The sequence below is a fragment of the Cetorhinus maximus genome, chromosome 7 (genome assembly GCF_964194155.1).
Source record: "Cetorhinus maximus chromosome 7, sCetMax3.hap1.1, whole genome shotgun sequence".
Classification (NCBI taxonomy): Eukaryota; Metazoa; Chordata; class Chondrichthyes; order Lamniformes; family Cetorhinidae; genus Cetorhinus; species Cetorhinus maximus.
The window spans coordinates 44,482,896-44,497,397 of NC_135885.1; the positions used below are offsets into that span (position 1 = coordinate 44,482,896).

Here is a 14,502-nt window from a genome sequence, read left to right on the forward strand (position 1 = left end):
TGTTTGGTTGTTGCTGTGAGATAGCTCTCCCAATTTTGGCACAAGCCCCTAGATTTTAATGAGAATAACTTATTTTAGTACTTTCAGAAGAGCCTATTGAAAAATCCATTGCTGACTCCTTACAAGCAGTAATCCTAAGTGCCTCATTCTCCACTCTTACCAGCCTTCCTGCCCTACATGTGTCCTAGGGTGTAACCTCAGCAACTTCCTTCTGCTCTCATAGAATGTTTTAATATTCTGGTTCATTTTGCCTGTAAGACACACAGAGAATAATGTTTTCGCATTCTAACAATGTCCAGGCTGTTGCGCTAAAGACCTCCACATCAGTAGAGTTGTAGAATTAAAGAGGAAGGAAAAAAATAGCATGACTTTTCTGATCTTTCAAATATTGGCACCCTAAAAGTATCTGTGTATGTTAATAAAGGCAGGAATAAGTCAATAAGATTTCAGGTTTTTAAATAGAAGCATGAAATTAAGAACTAAAGAAGTAATGAGAAATTTCCATGAAACATTGGCCACAGTTAGAATACAATTGCAGCTTTAAGTGTCCTATTAAGAAAATACATTAAATCCCTCGAGACTGTTCAGTGTAGAATTACCAGGGTGATGTCTGCGATTGGCAATCATGAGGAGATAATTGAGGCATTGGGACAATTTCTAGTAGAACAGAGAAGAGAAAGAGAAGATTTGGAAAAAATGCCTAAATTACTTTGTGTTTGATACAGTGTATGGGAAAAAAAATTCTGGTTGGAGAGAGGGTGATGAGAGGTCATTCATTTAAAATTATGATTAGGAGAGAGGAGACAAATTAGGAGAGGTTTGTGGGAGCAGAAAAAGATGCCCCACCCAGGGGAAGAGAGCAAAACAATGGATTTAGTTTTGAAATGCTCTGGCAAAGAGCCAGCACAAAAAGGATGTGTGAAATGGCCTGCTACATTGTAAAATTCTATGATTCTATAGTTTTATCTTAATTGATTTTTATTTCAAGTTAACAACGTAAATGAGATAAATTTTGAAAGATCCAATTATTGCCTGTAAGTTGTTACTAGCTATTAATAAGAATATTTAAATTTTCTTTAAACTGTGTAAGAGAGAGACTCATAGAAAGAGACAGACAGAGACATCTCCTGCCAAAGGTCCTCCTGAGGTAACTACCATTATAGGCAATTCGGTTCACTTCACAAGGCATTAAGAATCGGTTGAGTGCAATTGCAATGTTGCAAACAGCAACATTTGTGACTGTGACACATCACAGAAGTGGTGCTGGAGATGCACGCCAGCACGAGCTATCCCTCTGACCAACATGAGTGCGGCCAAATTGCATGGATAAATTAGATAGGTATATGTAAAAAAAAAGGATCGGATCTAACCCAGGCAATTACTACTGTTACAGAATAGAACCCAACATTGTATATATTTTTAAAACTTTATTCTTATTGCTATTCCTTATTTTTAATCTGGACTTTTCCACTGAATGAAGATAATTAAGATGGCTATCCCTGTGTCTGTTAGTCACCAGAACAAAAGGATTCACTTCTCAGTTTTGGAAATGTCACACCTTGTTATGTCTAGGAGCTTTGAACAGAACACTTGGAACTGCACAGACCAACTTCAAAGAGAGCTACATGAGGGCCATTTTCATTTAATAAGCCAAGCTTGTTCGTGGAGTCAGTGAGTCTACAGAGACAATGACTTCCCTCAACAAATAGCACCTCTTTCAACTCATGATGGCTGAGACGTTATCAGTCTGGGACACAAGGCCAATTTCCAGACACTGGAAACACTCTTTGTTAAAGTGATGTGGAAAAGTAAGGTCACATGACCGAAGACCCTGGCTTGCTGAACAGGTTAATATTATTCTCTGAGCTGCATATCCGAATCTGCTGTTTAACATCTAATGGGCAGGCCACACAGAAGCAATGCCTGGCCAGGTTGGACAATTGACCACATCTAACCTGACTGCTGGGAAGATTTTGTACCATCATCTCCAGAACTGATTCAATCTCTGCGTGCCTACTTTATCTTGTGACACCAACACCAATGGAAAAGCAAATCTTACACCACCGGTCTTCAGCCAGCCGACCTCTGTGGAAGAATTCTCATTGGACATTGATTCTGGACTCTGGAACTCATGTAAACCAATATTCATTTTTTCTGTGGTCCTTATACAACATAACCTCCTTTTCTCTATCCCTCCCTTTACTGTATGAATACAGAGTGGAAAGTTGCAGACACTCCTTTTCGTGGTTTTTTTGAATGGATGCAATAAACTAACCTTCTGAGTTAACCCTAACCTTCTGAGTTAACCCTAACTCGTGTTTGCTGTGAGGTTATTAGTAGAAATCGGATCACACAAAAACCGAGAGGTTGGGAAAATACGCCATCCCATATTCAAAAAAGAAAAATTCAAAACAGCTTCAGTTTATGGGCAAGTGGTAAGAGGAAAATTTAGTGTTGTTTGAACTTACCCCTTCCTGTCCATAACACTTCCCTAACAGTGTTCAACCAATCATTCGCAGTGATGGAGGAAGTCATCAATATAGCCATCAAGCTGCACATAGTTGTCAGTAACCAGCTCAGATATTCTTAGTTAAGTTTCCATCAGAACCACATCATTCCAGCCCTCATCAAAGCCTTGATCAAGATAGGAACATAAGAGTTACATGCCAGACAGCAAGTGAGAGTAGCTGCTCAAAAGATCAAGGCAGCATTTAACAAATTATGACACCACAGCCCTGGCAAAATTGAGATTAATGGGAAAACCCTCCAGTGGCTGGAAATGTACCCAACATAAAGGAAGACAGTTGTGATTATTGGAAGCTAATTGCCATTGCATGAGTCCTTTAATGCAGTGTTCTTGGTCCAATAATCTTCAGCTGTTTTACCATTGAATTTCCCTTCGTTACAAGATCAGCTTGCTGATAATTTCACAGACTTCACCTCCATGCACAGCTCCTCTGATAATGAAGCAGCCCACGCTGGCATACAACAAGACCAGGACAACTTTCAGGCTTAGGCCAAGATGTGTTGGATAAACTGTTGGTACTTAAGATTGACAAGGCACCGGGACCAGATGAGATGCATCCAAGGCTATTGAAGGAAGAGTGGAAATTGAAGGGGCACTAGCCATAATCTTTCTGTCTTCCCTAGACTCAGGGGAGGTGCCAGAGGACTGGAGAATTGCAAACATTATGCCCTTGTTCGATAAAGGTTGTCAGGATAAGCCCAGCAATTACAGGTCTGTCAGTTTAACTCCAGTGGTGGGGAAGCTTCTAGAAACAATTATTCGGGATAGAATTAGTAGTCACATGGAAAAATGTGGGTTGACTGGGAAGAGCCAGCATGGATTTCTAAAGGGGAAATCATGTTTAACTTGCTGAAGTTTTTTGAAGAGCTAACAACGGGTTGAGGAGGGTAATGTTGTTAATGTGGTGTATAGGGACTTTCACAAGGCATTCGATACAGTGCCACACAACAGACTTGTGAGAAAAGTTATAGCCCATGGAATAAAAGGGACAATAGCAATGTGGATGCAAAATTGGCTGAGTGACAGGAAACATAGGCCAATGGTCAATGGGTATTTTTTGGGCTGGAGGAAGGTTTGTAGTGGAGTTCCCCAGGGGTTGGTATTGGGACCCTTGCTTTTCCTGATATATATTATTGATCTAGATCTTGGTGTGCAGGGGACAATTTCAAAGTTTGTGGATGATACACAATTTGGAAGCATTGTAAACTGTGAGGACAGTGTAGAACTTCAAAAGGACATTGACAAGTTGGTGGAGTGCACAGATAGGTGGCAGATGAGGTTCAATGCAGAGAAGTGTGAGGTGATGCATTTTGATAGGACGAACATGGACAGACAATATAAAATGAGGGGTGCAATTCTTATAGGGGTGTAGGAGCAAAGGAACCTGGGTGTATATTGCATAGATCATTGAAGGTGGCAGGACAGGTGGAGAGAGCAGTTAATAAAGCATATAGTATCATGGGCTTTATCAGCAGTGGCATAGAGTACAAAAGCAAGGAGGTTATGCTGAGCTTATATAAGACACTAGTTGGACCTCAGCTGAGTATTGTGTACATTTCCGGGCACCACTATAAGAAGGATGTGAACGCATTGGAGAGAGTGCAGAAGAGGTTCCAGGGATGAGAAACTTCAGTTATGAAGATAGATTGGAGAGGTGGGGACTGTTCTCCTTGGAGAGGAGAAGGCTAAGATGAATTTTGATAGAGTTGTTCAAAATCACGAGAGGGCTGGATAGAGTAGATAGGGAGAAACTGTTCCCACTCATAAAACGATCGAGAACGAGAGGGTACAGATTTAAAGTGATTTGCAGAAGAAGCAAATGTGATGTGAGAAAAAAAATTTTCATTCAGCCAGTGGTTCAAGTCTAGAATACACTGCCTGGACAGTGAAGGCAGGTTCAATCGAGGCATTCAAGAAGGCATTGGATGATTGTTTCTATTCAAATAATGTGCAAGGGAACAGGGAAAAGGCAGGTGAATGGCACTAAGTCATGATGCTCATTTAGAGAGCAGGTGCAGACACGATGGGCCAAATGACCTCCTTCTGTGCCATAACAATTTCTGATTCTGTGACAATTGACATTTGCATTCCACAAGTGCCATACAATGGCCATTTTCATCATAAAAGGTTCCATCTACCTTATGTTGACCTTCAATAGCACTACCATCATCACCGATTCCCCACCATCAACATTCTCGGGGTGGATGGGGGAATGGTCACCATTTTCCAGAGGCTTGACTTGACCAGCCATATCAGCCACTTCTTTAATCTTCAAAGCGTCTCCATCAACTATAAGTCAAGGATTTGATGGAACACTCACCACTTGCCTTGATGGACGCTTTTGCAACAACACTCAAAATTTTATCGCCATCTAGTCTGCTTAGTTGCTACCAACTGCAAAGAATTATTACTAAGAATTCATCTATTCTCAAAGATGTATCTGGAAATATATGGAATTTTGTTTTGTCTTTTACATGAATTGTTGATTTTTCAATTAATTTGATGAGAACTCAGATGCTTACACACCAATGTTTTATTTTATTCTCCTATGTGCTACAATTATAAGAATAAAAGTAATAATAATGAAAGGAATAAAAAGAACTGTTATGAACAAGAAAACAAACCTACTGTTATGCAGTTCTTATCTTCGACAATGATTTTTTTCTTCTACAGCGTTATGTTGATAACAAGGTAGCTATGGACTAGAAAAAATCATTTAACCCCTTCCTCACTGAAGCATCCCAAAAGAGCCTACAATTTCCTGCATAATTCCCTGCTTTTTAAATGATGGGCTGTATTTAAGGGAGGCATGGGGTTCTCATCTGCTGGCTGGAGAACTGGCAAGAGTACCACATTGCCTCTTTTAGGGAACACCCACTGAATTAACTGGATAGCAATGGGCCTTCCCTTGGATCAAGGACCCCAGGAGCACAAGTCCTGCCTGCCAAGAGCTGTCAGCCAATCAGAGGCCAGCAGCTCTACTGAATGGCAGGCCCACCTGATTAAGTGCCACCCGCCACCAAACTTGCCACAGGGGAAGGCATTAAAAACTGCCTGATGTACGGGTGTTTACCTTAACAAGAAACTCATTTGTTAGTTAATTACATTTTGTGTAAAGACAAACTTCATGACATCATTCCAAAATAGGCTTTTCATCAGTTTGAACTATGGCCTCATATTTAACATCCATGGTTTAACTCCTAGTAGGATTCTATGGGTAGAATCATACCAGAATTCCACTAAGTGCAGCAGTGGGTGTGTAAAAAGACTTTTACCTGTCAGCCGCAATGGCGGGCTTTCGCGCCGTATCGCCTGGTTCCGGCCTCATTAATTATACAGCCACAGGAAACACGCCGTCTCACTGGCGGGTGGCCTCTGAATCACCTGCCACACCGTTAACTCACTGTTTCCTCAGTCCGGATGCCATATCTAAACTGCAGCCACGCACACAGTTCTCAATGCTTGGACCCAGGACTGCTCCAGTGAAAGCCAAGAAGAATTCAGTGACCTGTCCCAGGAATGCCTTTTGGAGGTCTGCTGTGATGTCCTCCACTTCTGCTCTGGCCTCAGAAAGTCCAGCAATCTCACCATCCTGGCTTGGGAGATGGTAGCAGTGGTGGTCAGTGCTAATGTTGCACAGAAGAGGTTGGCCATCCAGTGCAGAAAGAGATGAATGATCTCATTCGTGCCACCAGGGTAAAGCAAGTATTTCATCACTCTAAACTCATACACTCACAAGGCCATCGCACATTCACTGGCATCTCACTCACTGCCAGCTCAAACGACATCGCCACTCACCCTCTCATACGTACCCTCACATCTTCATCTGCCCTCATCTCCTCTGGAGACTGCCTCCTCAGCCCTCACCATCTTGGGCCACATCCACAGATCAACATATGACCCCCACACACACTCTGGGATACCCCCCCTTCTCTAGAACAGCCCTCACCCTACAGCCTCTTCTCTTTCCTGAGGCCACTTCTCCCCCTTTCCCAAACAAGCCCTAGGCTTGCAGCCATTAAAAAGCTACCCCAGCCTTACGGCTGGTCTGGTAGGTAAGGACTTACCGTGAGCCCCCCTAAAAGTGATGTGGTGCTGCCCGTGAAGCCTGGCGCTGATGACCACGAGTGCTGCCTGAAACAACGTTGGCATACAAATCTCGAAGTCCTGAGCGAAGTGCAGCTCGTCAGGTGCACATCGCTTATGTACAGTTGTGAAACATGTTGGTATGCAATCATGCCAACATGCCCGCATGAGGGGATGATTCCGGCAAGCAGGGCTTATAATGAGATGCTAAAGTATTGGAATTAGGTTCCCGACCTGTGGCGGCAGGAAACACAACCCGCCATTGATGGGTGGAGTGGACAATCGTGAACTGGTTTTATAACAGCCTAAAACCAATTTTTGGTCTTCTCGCCATATTGTCTACTCACACTGCCCAACATACCCACCACTAACGGGGCAGAAAATTCCATGCTCTGTGTGTACATTTATTATTTTTACATCATTTACTACCTGCTGAATCTCTGAGGTTTCCTTTTCATTGCTTCTTTTAAAAGTTGAAGAGCTCATTCTCCAATCTTGCCTGATAACTCAGTCCTCTGAAGCTAGGGAATAAGCTATGTGGCTCTTCTTCACACTATCCCCATCACTTGAATATATTTCTTGTTCTTGGGCAAAATGGACACAATATGCAGCAGAGGCCTGATTATATCTATGCTGTTTTAACACACCTCCTCTGACTTTACTTCACTATTTTGATGAATTATATTTACTTTGTTGGATGCTTCTCCCATGCATTTGCATGTCATTTGGTAATAGCTTTATAATCATAAAAAGTTACAGTACAGAAGGAGACCATTTATCCATTGTATCTGTGCTGGCTTAAGAGGCTTAATCCTACTTTCCAGGTTTTAGAGCATTGACTTCTAGTGCATATCCAAGTACTTTTTAGATGCAAGTCAGGGTCAGTTAGCTGGAGCGTGGTGCAGAATGATGGGTTAAATTCTCATACTGGCTGTGGTTGACCATGGAGGGCTGCCTCCTTGCTTTACTCCATGCTTGATTGAGAGCAGTGCCCCTCAAGATGCCTTCGATTCCTCATGGCAATGCCCTTAAATGCAATGAGTGTTTCTGCCTCTACCCACCTTTTCAGGCAGTGGGTTCTTGACTCCCAACACAAGGGTAAAAACATGTCTCCTCAACTCCCCTCTGATCCTTTTACCAATTACTTTAATTCTATGACCAATGGTTATTGATTTCTCTATTATAGGAAATAACTTCTTCCTATCCACTCTATCCAGGCCTCTTACACCTTTATATCAGTTAAATCTCCCCTCAGCCTCCTCTGTTCCAAAGCAAACAACTCCTGCTTATCCTATTTTTCCTCACAGCTAAAATTCTCCAGTCTTGGCAATATCCTAGCAAATTTCCTCTGTATTCTGTATATTCTATACCTTCACTAATAAACCACTTTATCTACCTGGCCTACCTTCAGAGATCTGTCAATATGTACACCAAAGTTCCCCTGTTCTTCTACACTTTTCAGTATCCTATTGTGTATTCCCTTGCCTTGTTTACCCTCCCCAAATCCATGACCTCAAACTTCTCTAGTTTGAATCCCAATTTTTCACTTTTATACCAAGCTGGCCAGTTCATTGATATACTCCTGCTGTCAGCATCCTTCTTCCTATCGGTACACAGTCAAATTTTGTATCATCTTCAAAGTTAATAATGCTCCCTACAATTAAGTCTCAATTATTGATATACCATGAAGTGCAAGGGATCTAAAACTGAGACCTGCAGAACCCCACTGAAAACAGCCTTCCAGTCACTAAAACACCCATAGACCATTATCCTTTGCTTCCTCCCACTGAACCAATTTTAGATCCAACTTGTCACTTTCCCTTGGATCCCATGAACTTTTACTATTCTGACCAGTCTGTCTTGTGGGACCCTAACAAAAGCCTTGCTAAAATCCATGTAGACAACAGTGAACACATTAGTCTCATTGACTCTCCTTGTAACCTCCTCAAAAAATTTGATCAAATTAGGCAGGCACTGCCTCCCCTTAACAAATCCATGCTGACTGTCCTTGGTTAATTTGTGCCATTCTAAATGACAATTTATACTGTCCCTCAATTTTTCAAATTCATCCAGAGTTTAGGCTGACTGGCTGTAGTTACTTGGTCTATCCCTTTTTAAACAATGTTTCAACTTCAGCATTCTCCAGTTCTCTGGAATTATGCCTGCAGCCAGAGAGAATTGGAAAATTATGATCAGAGCCTCCACTCAAAGCTTCCCTTGCTTCTCTTAACTGCGTGGGGTATATTTAATCCAGGCCTGGCGATTTATCTACTTTTAAAGATACTAAAGACCTTAATATTTTCTCTCCCACTGCATTTATACCATCCAATATTAAACACTCCTCCTCCTTAAGCACAATGTCTGCATTGGCACCCTCATTTGTGAAGGCAGATGCAAAGTATTCATTAAAAAACATGGCCACATCTTACACCTCCACAAATTGTCTTTTTTGTCTCTAGTAGGCAGAACTCTTTTCTTAGTTATCATTTTGTTCTTTACATTTTTAGAAAGCATCTTTGGGTTATGCTTGATTTTACTTATCAATATTTTTACATATCTTCTCTTTGTTTTCCTGATTTCTTTTTAAATTTTCTATACTCCTCTAGGCTGTTTGAAGTATCTAGCTCATGTTATCTAGGAAGTTTCCCTTTTTGCCCTACCCTACCATGTACGTTCTTGACATCCAGGGAGCTCTAGATTTGGGTGTCCCATCCTTTCTCTTTAGGGGTATGTATTTTTTCTGAACCCTCACTACCACCTTCTTGAAAGCCCCCCACTGCTCTGAATCTGATTTACCTTTGAGTAGTTGTTTCCAGTCCACTTTTGCTAAATCACATTTCACCTCAATAACATTGGCTTTTTCCCAATAGAGAATTTTAATTCTGGTCTATCTCTGTCCTTTTCCATAACTTTGCTAAATCTAACTGAATTATAATCACTATCACCAAAACACACTTTCCACCTGCCCATCTTCATTCCCTAGCAGTAGTTCAGAATTGCCACTTATCAGGCTTGCTACATACAGGCTACTAAAGTTGTCCTGAATGCATTTTAAGAATTCAGATTTTTAAACTCACTTTTAGCTATTTTGACATTCTTTGTGATCTATGTCACTTTGATTTTATTCTTTAATGCAGTAATTTACACAAATCTATCTGCATTAAATCATAGCTGTTCATCTAACATTTTTCACTCAGAGGGACATGAGTCTTTGGAACTCTCTTCCTGAAAAGGTGGTGGAAGCAGTGCCTTTGAATATTTTTAAGGCAGAGGTGGATAGATTCTTGGTAAGCAAGGGGGTGATAGGTCATCGGGGATAGGTGGGATGCAGATTTCAGGTTACTATCAGATCAGCCATGATCTTATTAAATGGCGGAGCAGGCTCACAAGGCTGAATGACCTACACCTGCTCCTCATTCATATGTTCACTTAATACATTTTTCCCCAAAATGTAGTTTCACATGGTTGGTGTTATGTCTTGTAGTTCTCAGAAGCTCGAAATAATGACACATTTAGACTCAAAGTTCTGGAGTTTCATTGAGTGTATTTCTTGCAGCTCCCCAGCTGGTAGACCGATACATTGTTGCTCTGCACCTGACTGCAGCACAGCACAAAATGTGGCACCTTGAATGTAATAAAAACCGAAAATGCTCGAAAAACTGAGCAGGTCTAGTAGCACCTGTGAAGAGAGAAACAGAATTAACATTTCAAATCTGTATGACTCTTCTTCAGAGTTCAAGAGAGGTAGAAATGTGATGGGTTTTATACTGTTGAAGAGAGGGGGTGGAGCAAAATTGAAGATCAAGCATAGGTGGGAGCTCCGGAGAGATTTGACAAAGATGTCCTGGACACAAGACAAAGGGAGAGGTACTGATAGTATTAAAGACTAAGGCAGGTGCTAATAGTGGTATAACTTAGTGTTAATAGCAGAACAAGGGTCAGTGCTTGCTTAAAGCAAAACATAAAAACAAGTTACAGACTGGCCCTGTGGGGGCAAGGGGTTGAGGAAAGAAAATACATATCAAAATGGAGGACAGAGTTTGTGGTCTGAAGTTGTTGAATTCAAAGTTAAGTCCAGAAGGCTGTAAAGTACCTAATCGGAAGCTAAGGTGCTATTCCTCCAGTTTAGGCTGGGCTTCACTGGAAGATTGTAGCAGGCCAAGGACAGAAATGTGGGCATGAGAGCAAGATGATGAATTGAAATGGCAAGTTAACTGAATGAAGGTGTTCCGCAAAGCGGTCACCCATTCTGCGTTTAGTCTCCCCAATATAGAGAAGACCGCATTGTAAACCGCGAATGTAGTAAACTAAATTGAAAGAAGTGCAAGTGAATCGCTGCTTCACCTGAAAGGAGTGTTTGGGGCCTTGGACGGTGAGGAGGGAGGAAGTAAAGGAGCAGGTGTTACACCTCCTGCGATTGTATGGGAAGGTGCTCTGGGAAGGGGATGAGCTGTTGGGGGTGATAGAGGAGCGGATCAGGGCGTCACGGAGGGAACAGTCCCTACAGAATGCTGGCAGGGGAGGTGAGGGGAAGATGTGTTTGGCAGAAATGGTGGAGGATGATCCTTTGAATATGGAGGCTGACAGGGTGAAAAGTGAGGATAAGAGGAACCCTATCATGGTTCTGGGAGGGAGGGGAAGGGGTGAGGGCAGAAGTGTGGGAGATGGATCAGACACGGTTGAGGGTCCTGTCAAGGAGAATGGGGAGGAACCCTCAGCTCAGGAAAAAGAAAGACATGTCAGAAGCACCGTTTTGGAAAATAGCGTCATTGGAACAGATGTGACAGAGGCAGAGAAACTGGGAGAATGGGATGGAGTCCTTATAGAAAGTAGGGTGTGAGGAGGTGTAGTCAAGGTAGCTGTGGGAGTCGGCGGGCTTGTAATGAATATTAGTAGACAGTCTATCACCAGAAATAGAGGCAGAGAAGTTAAGGAAGGGAAGTGTTAGAGATGGACCATGTGAAGGTGAGAGAGGGGTGGAAATTGGAAGCAAAATTGGTAAATTTTTCCAAGTTCAGATGAGAGTGTGAGGCAGCACCGATACAGTCATTGATGTACGGAGAAAAGAGTTGTGGGATGGACCATGAGTTGGACTGGAACAAGGAATGTTCCACATACCTTACAAGATGACAGGCATAACTGAGGCCCACGTGGTACCCATAGCCACACTGTTTATTTGGAGGAAGTGTGCGGGCCCCGCTCCGGCTGAGAAGCCGCTCACTGGCCAGCCTGTAGGGGGCGCGGTTGAACAGCACTGACCGGAACCGGAAAAAGGTGTCGGATTTGGCGCATGCGCGGTTGGTCCTAGCTAGGCGTGGGGTGGTGTTTGAAGAAGCATCAACTTTCATCGCTTTCTGTTTATCATTTTCCTCAATTAAAATGGAGCACATCCGGACCCCGAAGGTGGGTGGTTAAGATAGTTTTTTTTTATCATAAGGTGTTTTGCAATGATGTTTTTCAATTGTTTATTCTGGGCCCTGTCAGACATACTGAATCCCAGGGTATGGGTGAATTAAGCGGCGTAATGGTGAGAGCGAGACCAGCTGAGGGACCGGGACCGACCGACAGAGAGAGAGAGAGAGGGAGGGAGACAGACTGATACACTGACAGAGAGAGACAGACTGATACACTGACAGAGAGAGACAGACTGATACACTGACAGAGAGAGACAGACTGATACACTGACAGAGAGAGACAGACTGATACACTGACAGAGAGAGGCACAGACTGATACACTGACAGAGAGAGAGAGAGAGAGACTGACACACTGACAGAGAGAGACAGACTGATACACTGACAGAGAGAGAGACAGACTGATACACTGACAGAGAGAGAGAGAGAGAGACTGACACACTGACAGAGAGAGACAGACTGATACACTGACAGAGAGAGAGACAGACTGATACACTGACAGAGAGAGAGACAGACTGATACACTGACAGAGAGAGAGACAGACTGATACACTGACAGAGAGAGAGACAGACTGATACACTGACAGAGAGAGACAGACTGATACACTGACAGAGAGAGACAGACTGATACACTGACAGAGAGAGAGAGAGAGACTGACACACTGACAGAGAGAGAGACAGACTGATACACTGACAGAGAGAGACAGACTGATACACTGACAGAGAGAGACAGACTGATACACTGACAGAGAGAGACAGACTGATACACTGACAGAGAGAGACAGACCGATACACTGACAGAGAGAGAGACAGACTGATACACTGACAGAGAGAGAGAGAGAGACAGACTGATACACTGACAGAGAGAGACAGACTGATACACTGACAGAGAGAGACAGACTGATACACTGACAGAGAGAGACAGACTGATACACTGACAGAGAGAGACAGACTGATACACTGACAGAGAGAGAGAGACTGACACACTGACAGAGAGAGACAGACTGATACACTGACAGAGAGAGACAGACTGATACACTGACAGAGAGAGACAGACCGATACACTGACAGAGAGAGAGACAGACCGATACACTGACAGAGAGAGAGACAGACCGATACACTGACAGAGAGAGAGACAGACTGATACACTGACAGAGAGAGAGACAGACTGATACACTGACAGAGAGAGAGACAGACTGATACACTGACAGAGAGAGAGGGACTGACACACTGACAGAGAGAGAGAGACTGACACACTGACAGAGAGAGAGGGACTGACACACTGACAGAGAGAGAGAGACTGACACACTAACAGAGAGACAGACTGATACACTGACAGAGAGAGAGAGAGACTGACACACTGACAGAGAGAGAGACAGACTGATACACTGACAGAGAGAGACAGACTGATACACTGACAGAGAGAGACAGACTGATACACTGACAGAGAGAGACAGACTGATACACTGACAGAGAGAGACAGACTGATACACTGACAGAGAGAGACAGACTGATACACTGACAGAGAGAGAGAGACTGACACACTGACAGAGAGAGAGACAGACTGATACACTGACAGAGAGAGAGACAGACTGATACACTGACAGAGAGAGAGAGACTGACACACTGACAGAGAGAGAGACAGGCTGATACACTGACAGAGAGAGAGAGACTGACACAGAGAGGGAGGGGGAGACAGACTGATACACTGACAGAGAGAGAGAGTCAGACTGATACACTGACAGAGAGAGAGACAGACTGATACACTGACAGAGAGAGAGACAGACTGATACGCTGACAGAGAGAGGGAGGGGGAGACAGACTGATACACTGACAGAGAGAGAGACAGACTGATACACTGACAGAGAGAGAGACAGACTGATACACTGACAGAGAGAGAGACAGACTGATACACTGACAGAGAGAGAGACAGACTGATACACTGACAGAGAGAGACAGACTGATACACTGACAGAGAGAGACAGACTGATACACTGACAGAGAGAGAGAGAGACTGATACACTGACAGAGAGAGAGAGACAGACTGATACAGTGACAGAGAGAGAGAGTCAGACTGATACACTGACAGAGAGAGACAGACTGATACACTGACAGAGAGAGAGAGAGAGACTGATACACTGACAGAGAGAGAGAGAGACAGACTGATACAGTGACAGAGAGAGAGAGTCAGACTGATACACTGACAGAGAGAGTCAGACTGATACACTGACAGAGAGAGACAGACTGATACACTGACAGAGAGAGACAGACTGATACACTGACAGAGAGAGACAGACTGATACACTGACAGAGAGAGACAGACTGATACACTGACAGAGAGAGACAGACTGATACACTGACAGAGAGAGACAGACTGATACACTGACAGAGAGAGGGAGGGGGAGACAGACTGATACACTGACAGAGAGAGACAGACTGATACACTGACAGAGAGAGACAGACTGATACACTGACAGA

General features: G+C 43.3%; 1 protein-coding gene across 1 annotated transcript in view; it reads left to right on the plus strand.

Moving 5' to 3' along the window:
• Positions 1-11,892: 11,892 nt before the first annotated feature.
• The window catches only part of mtmr6 (myotubularin related protein 6), a 67,686-nt gene continuing 65,076 nt past the window's right edge, over positions 11,893-14,502 (plus strand). The window contains exon 1 of the mRNA XM_078545412.1: positions 11,893-12,016. Coding sequence (XP_078401538.1) covers positions 11,993-12,016 — 24 coding nt within the window. The 5' untranslated portion in view covers positions 11,893-11,992. The remainder of the gene's footprint in view (positions 12,017-14,502) is intronic.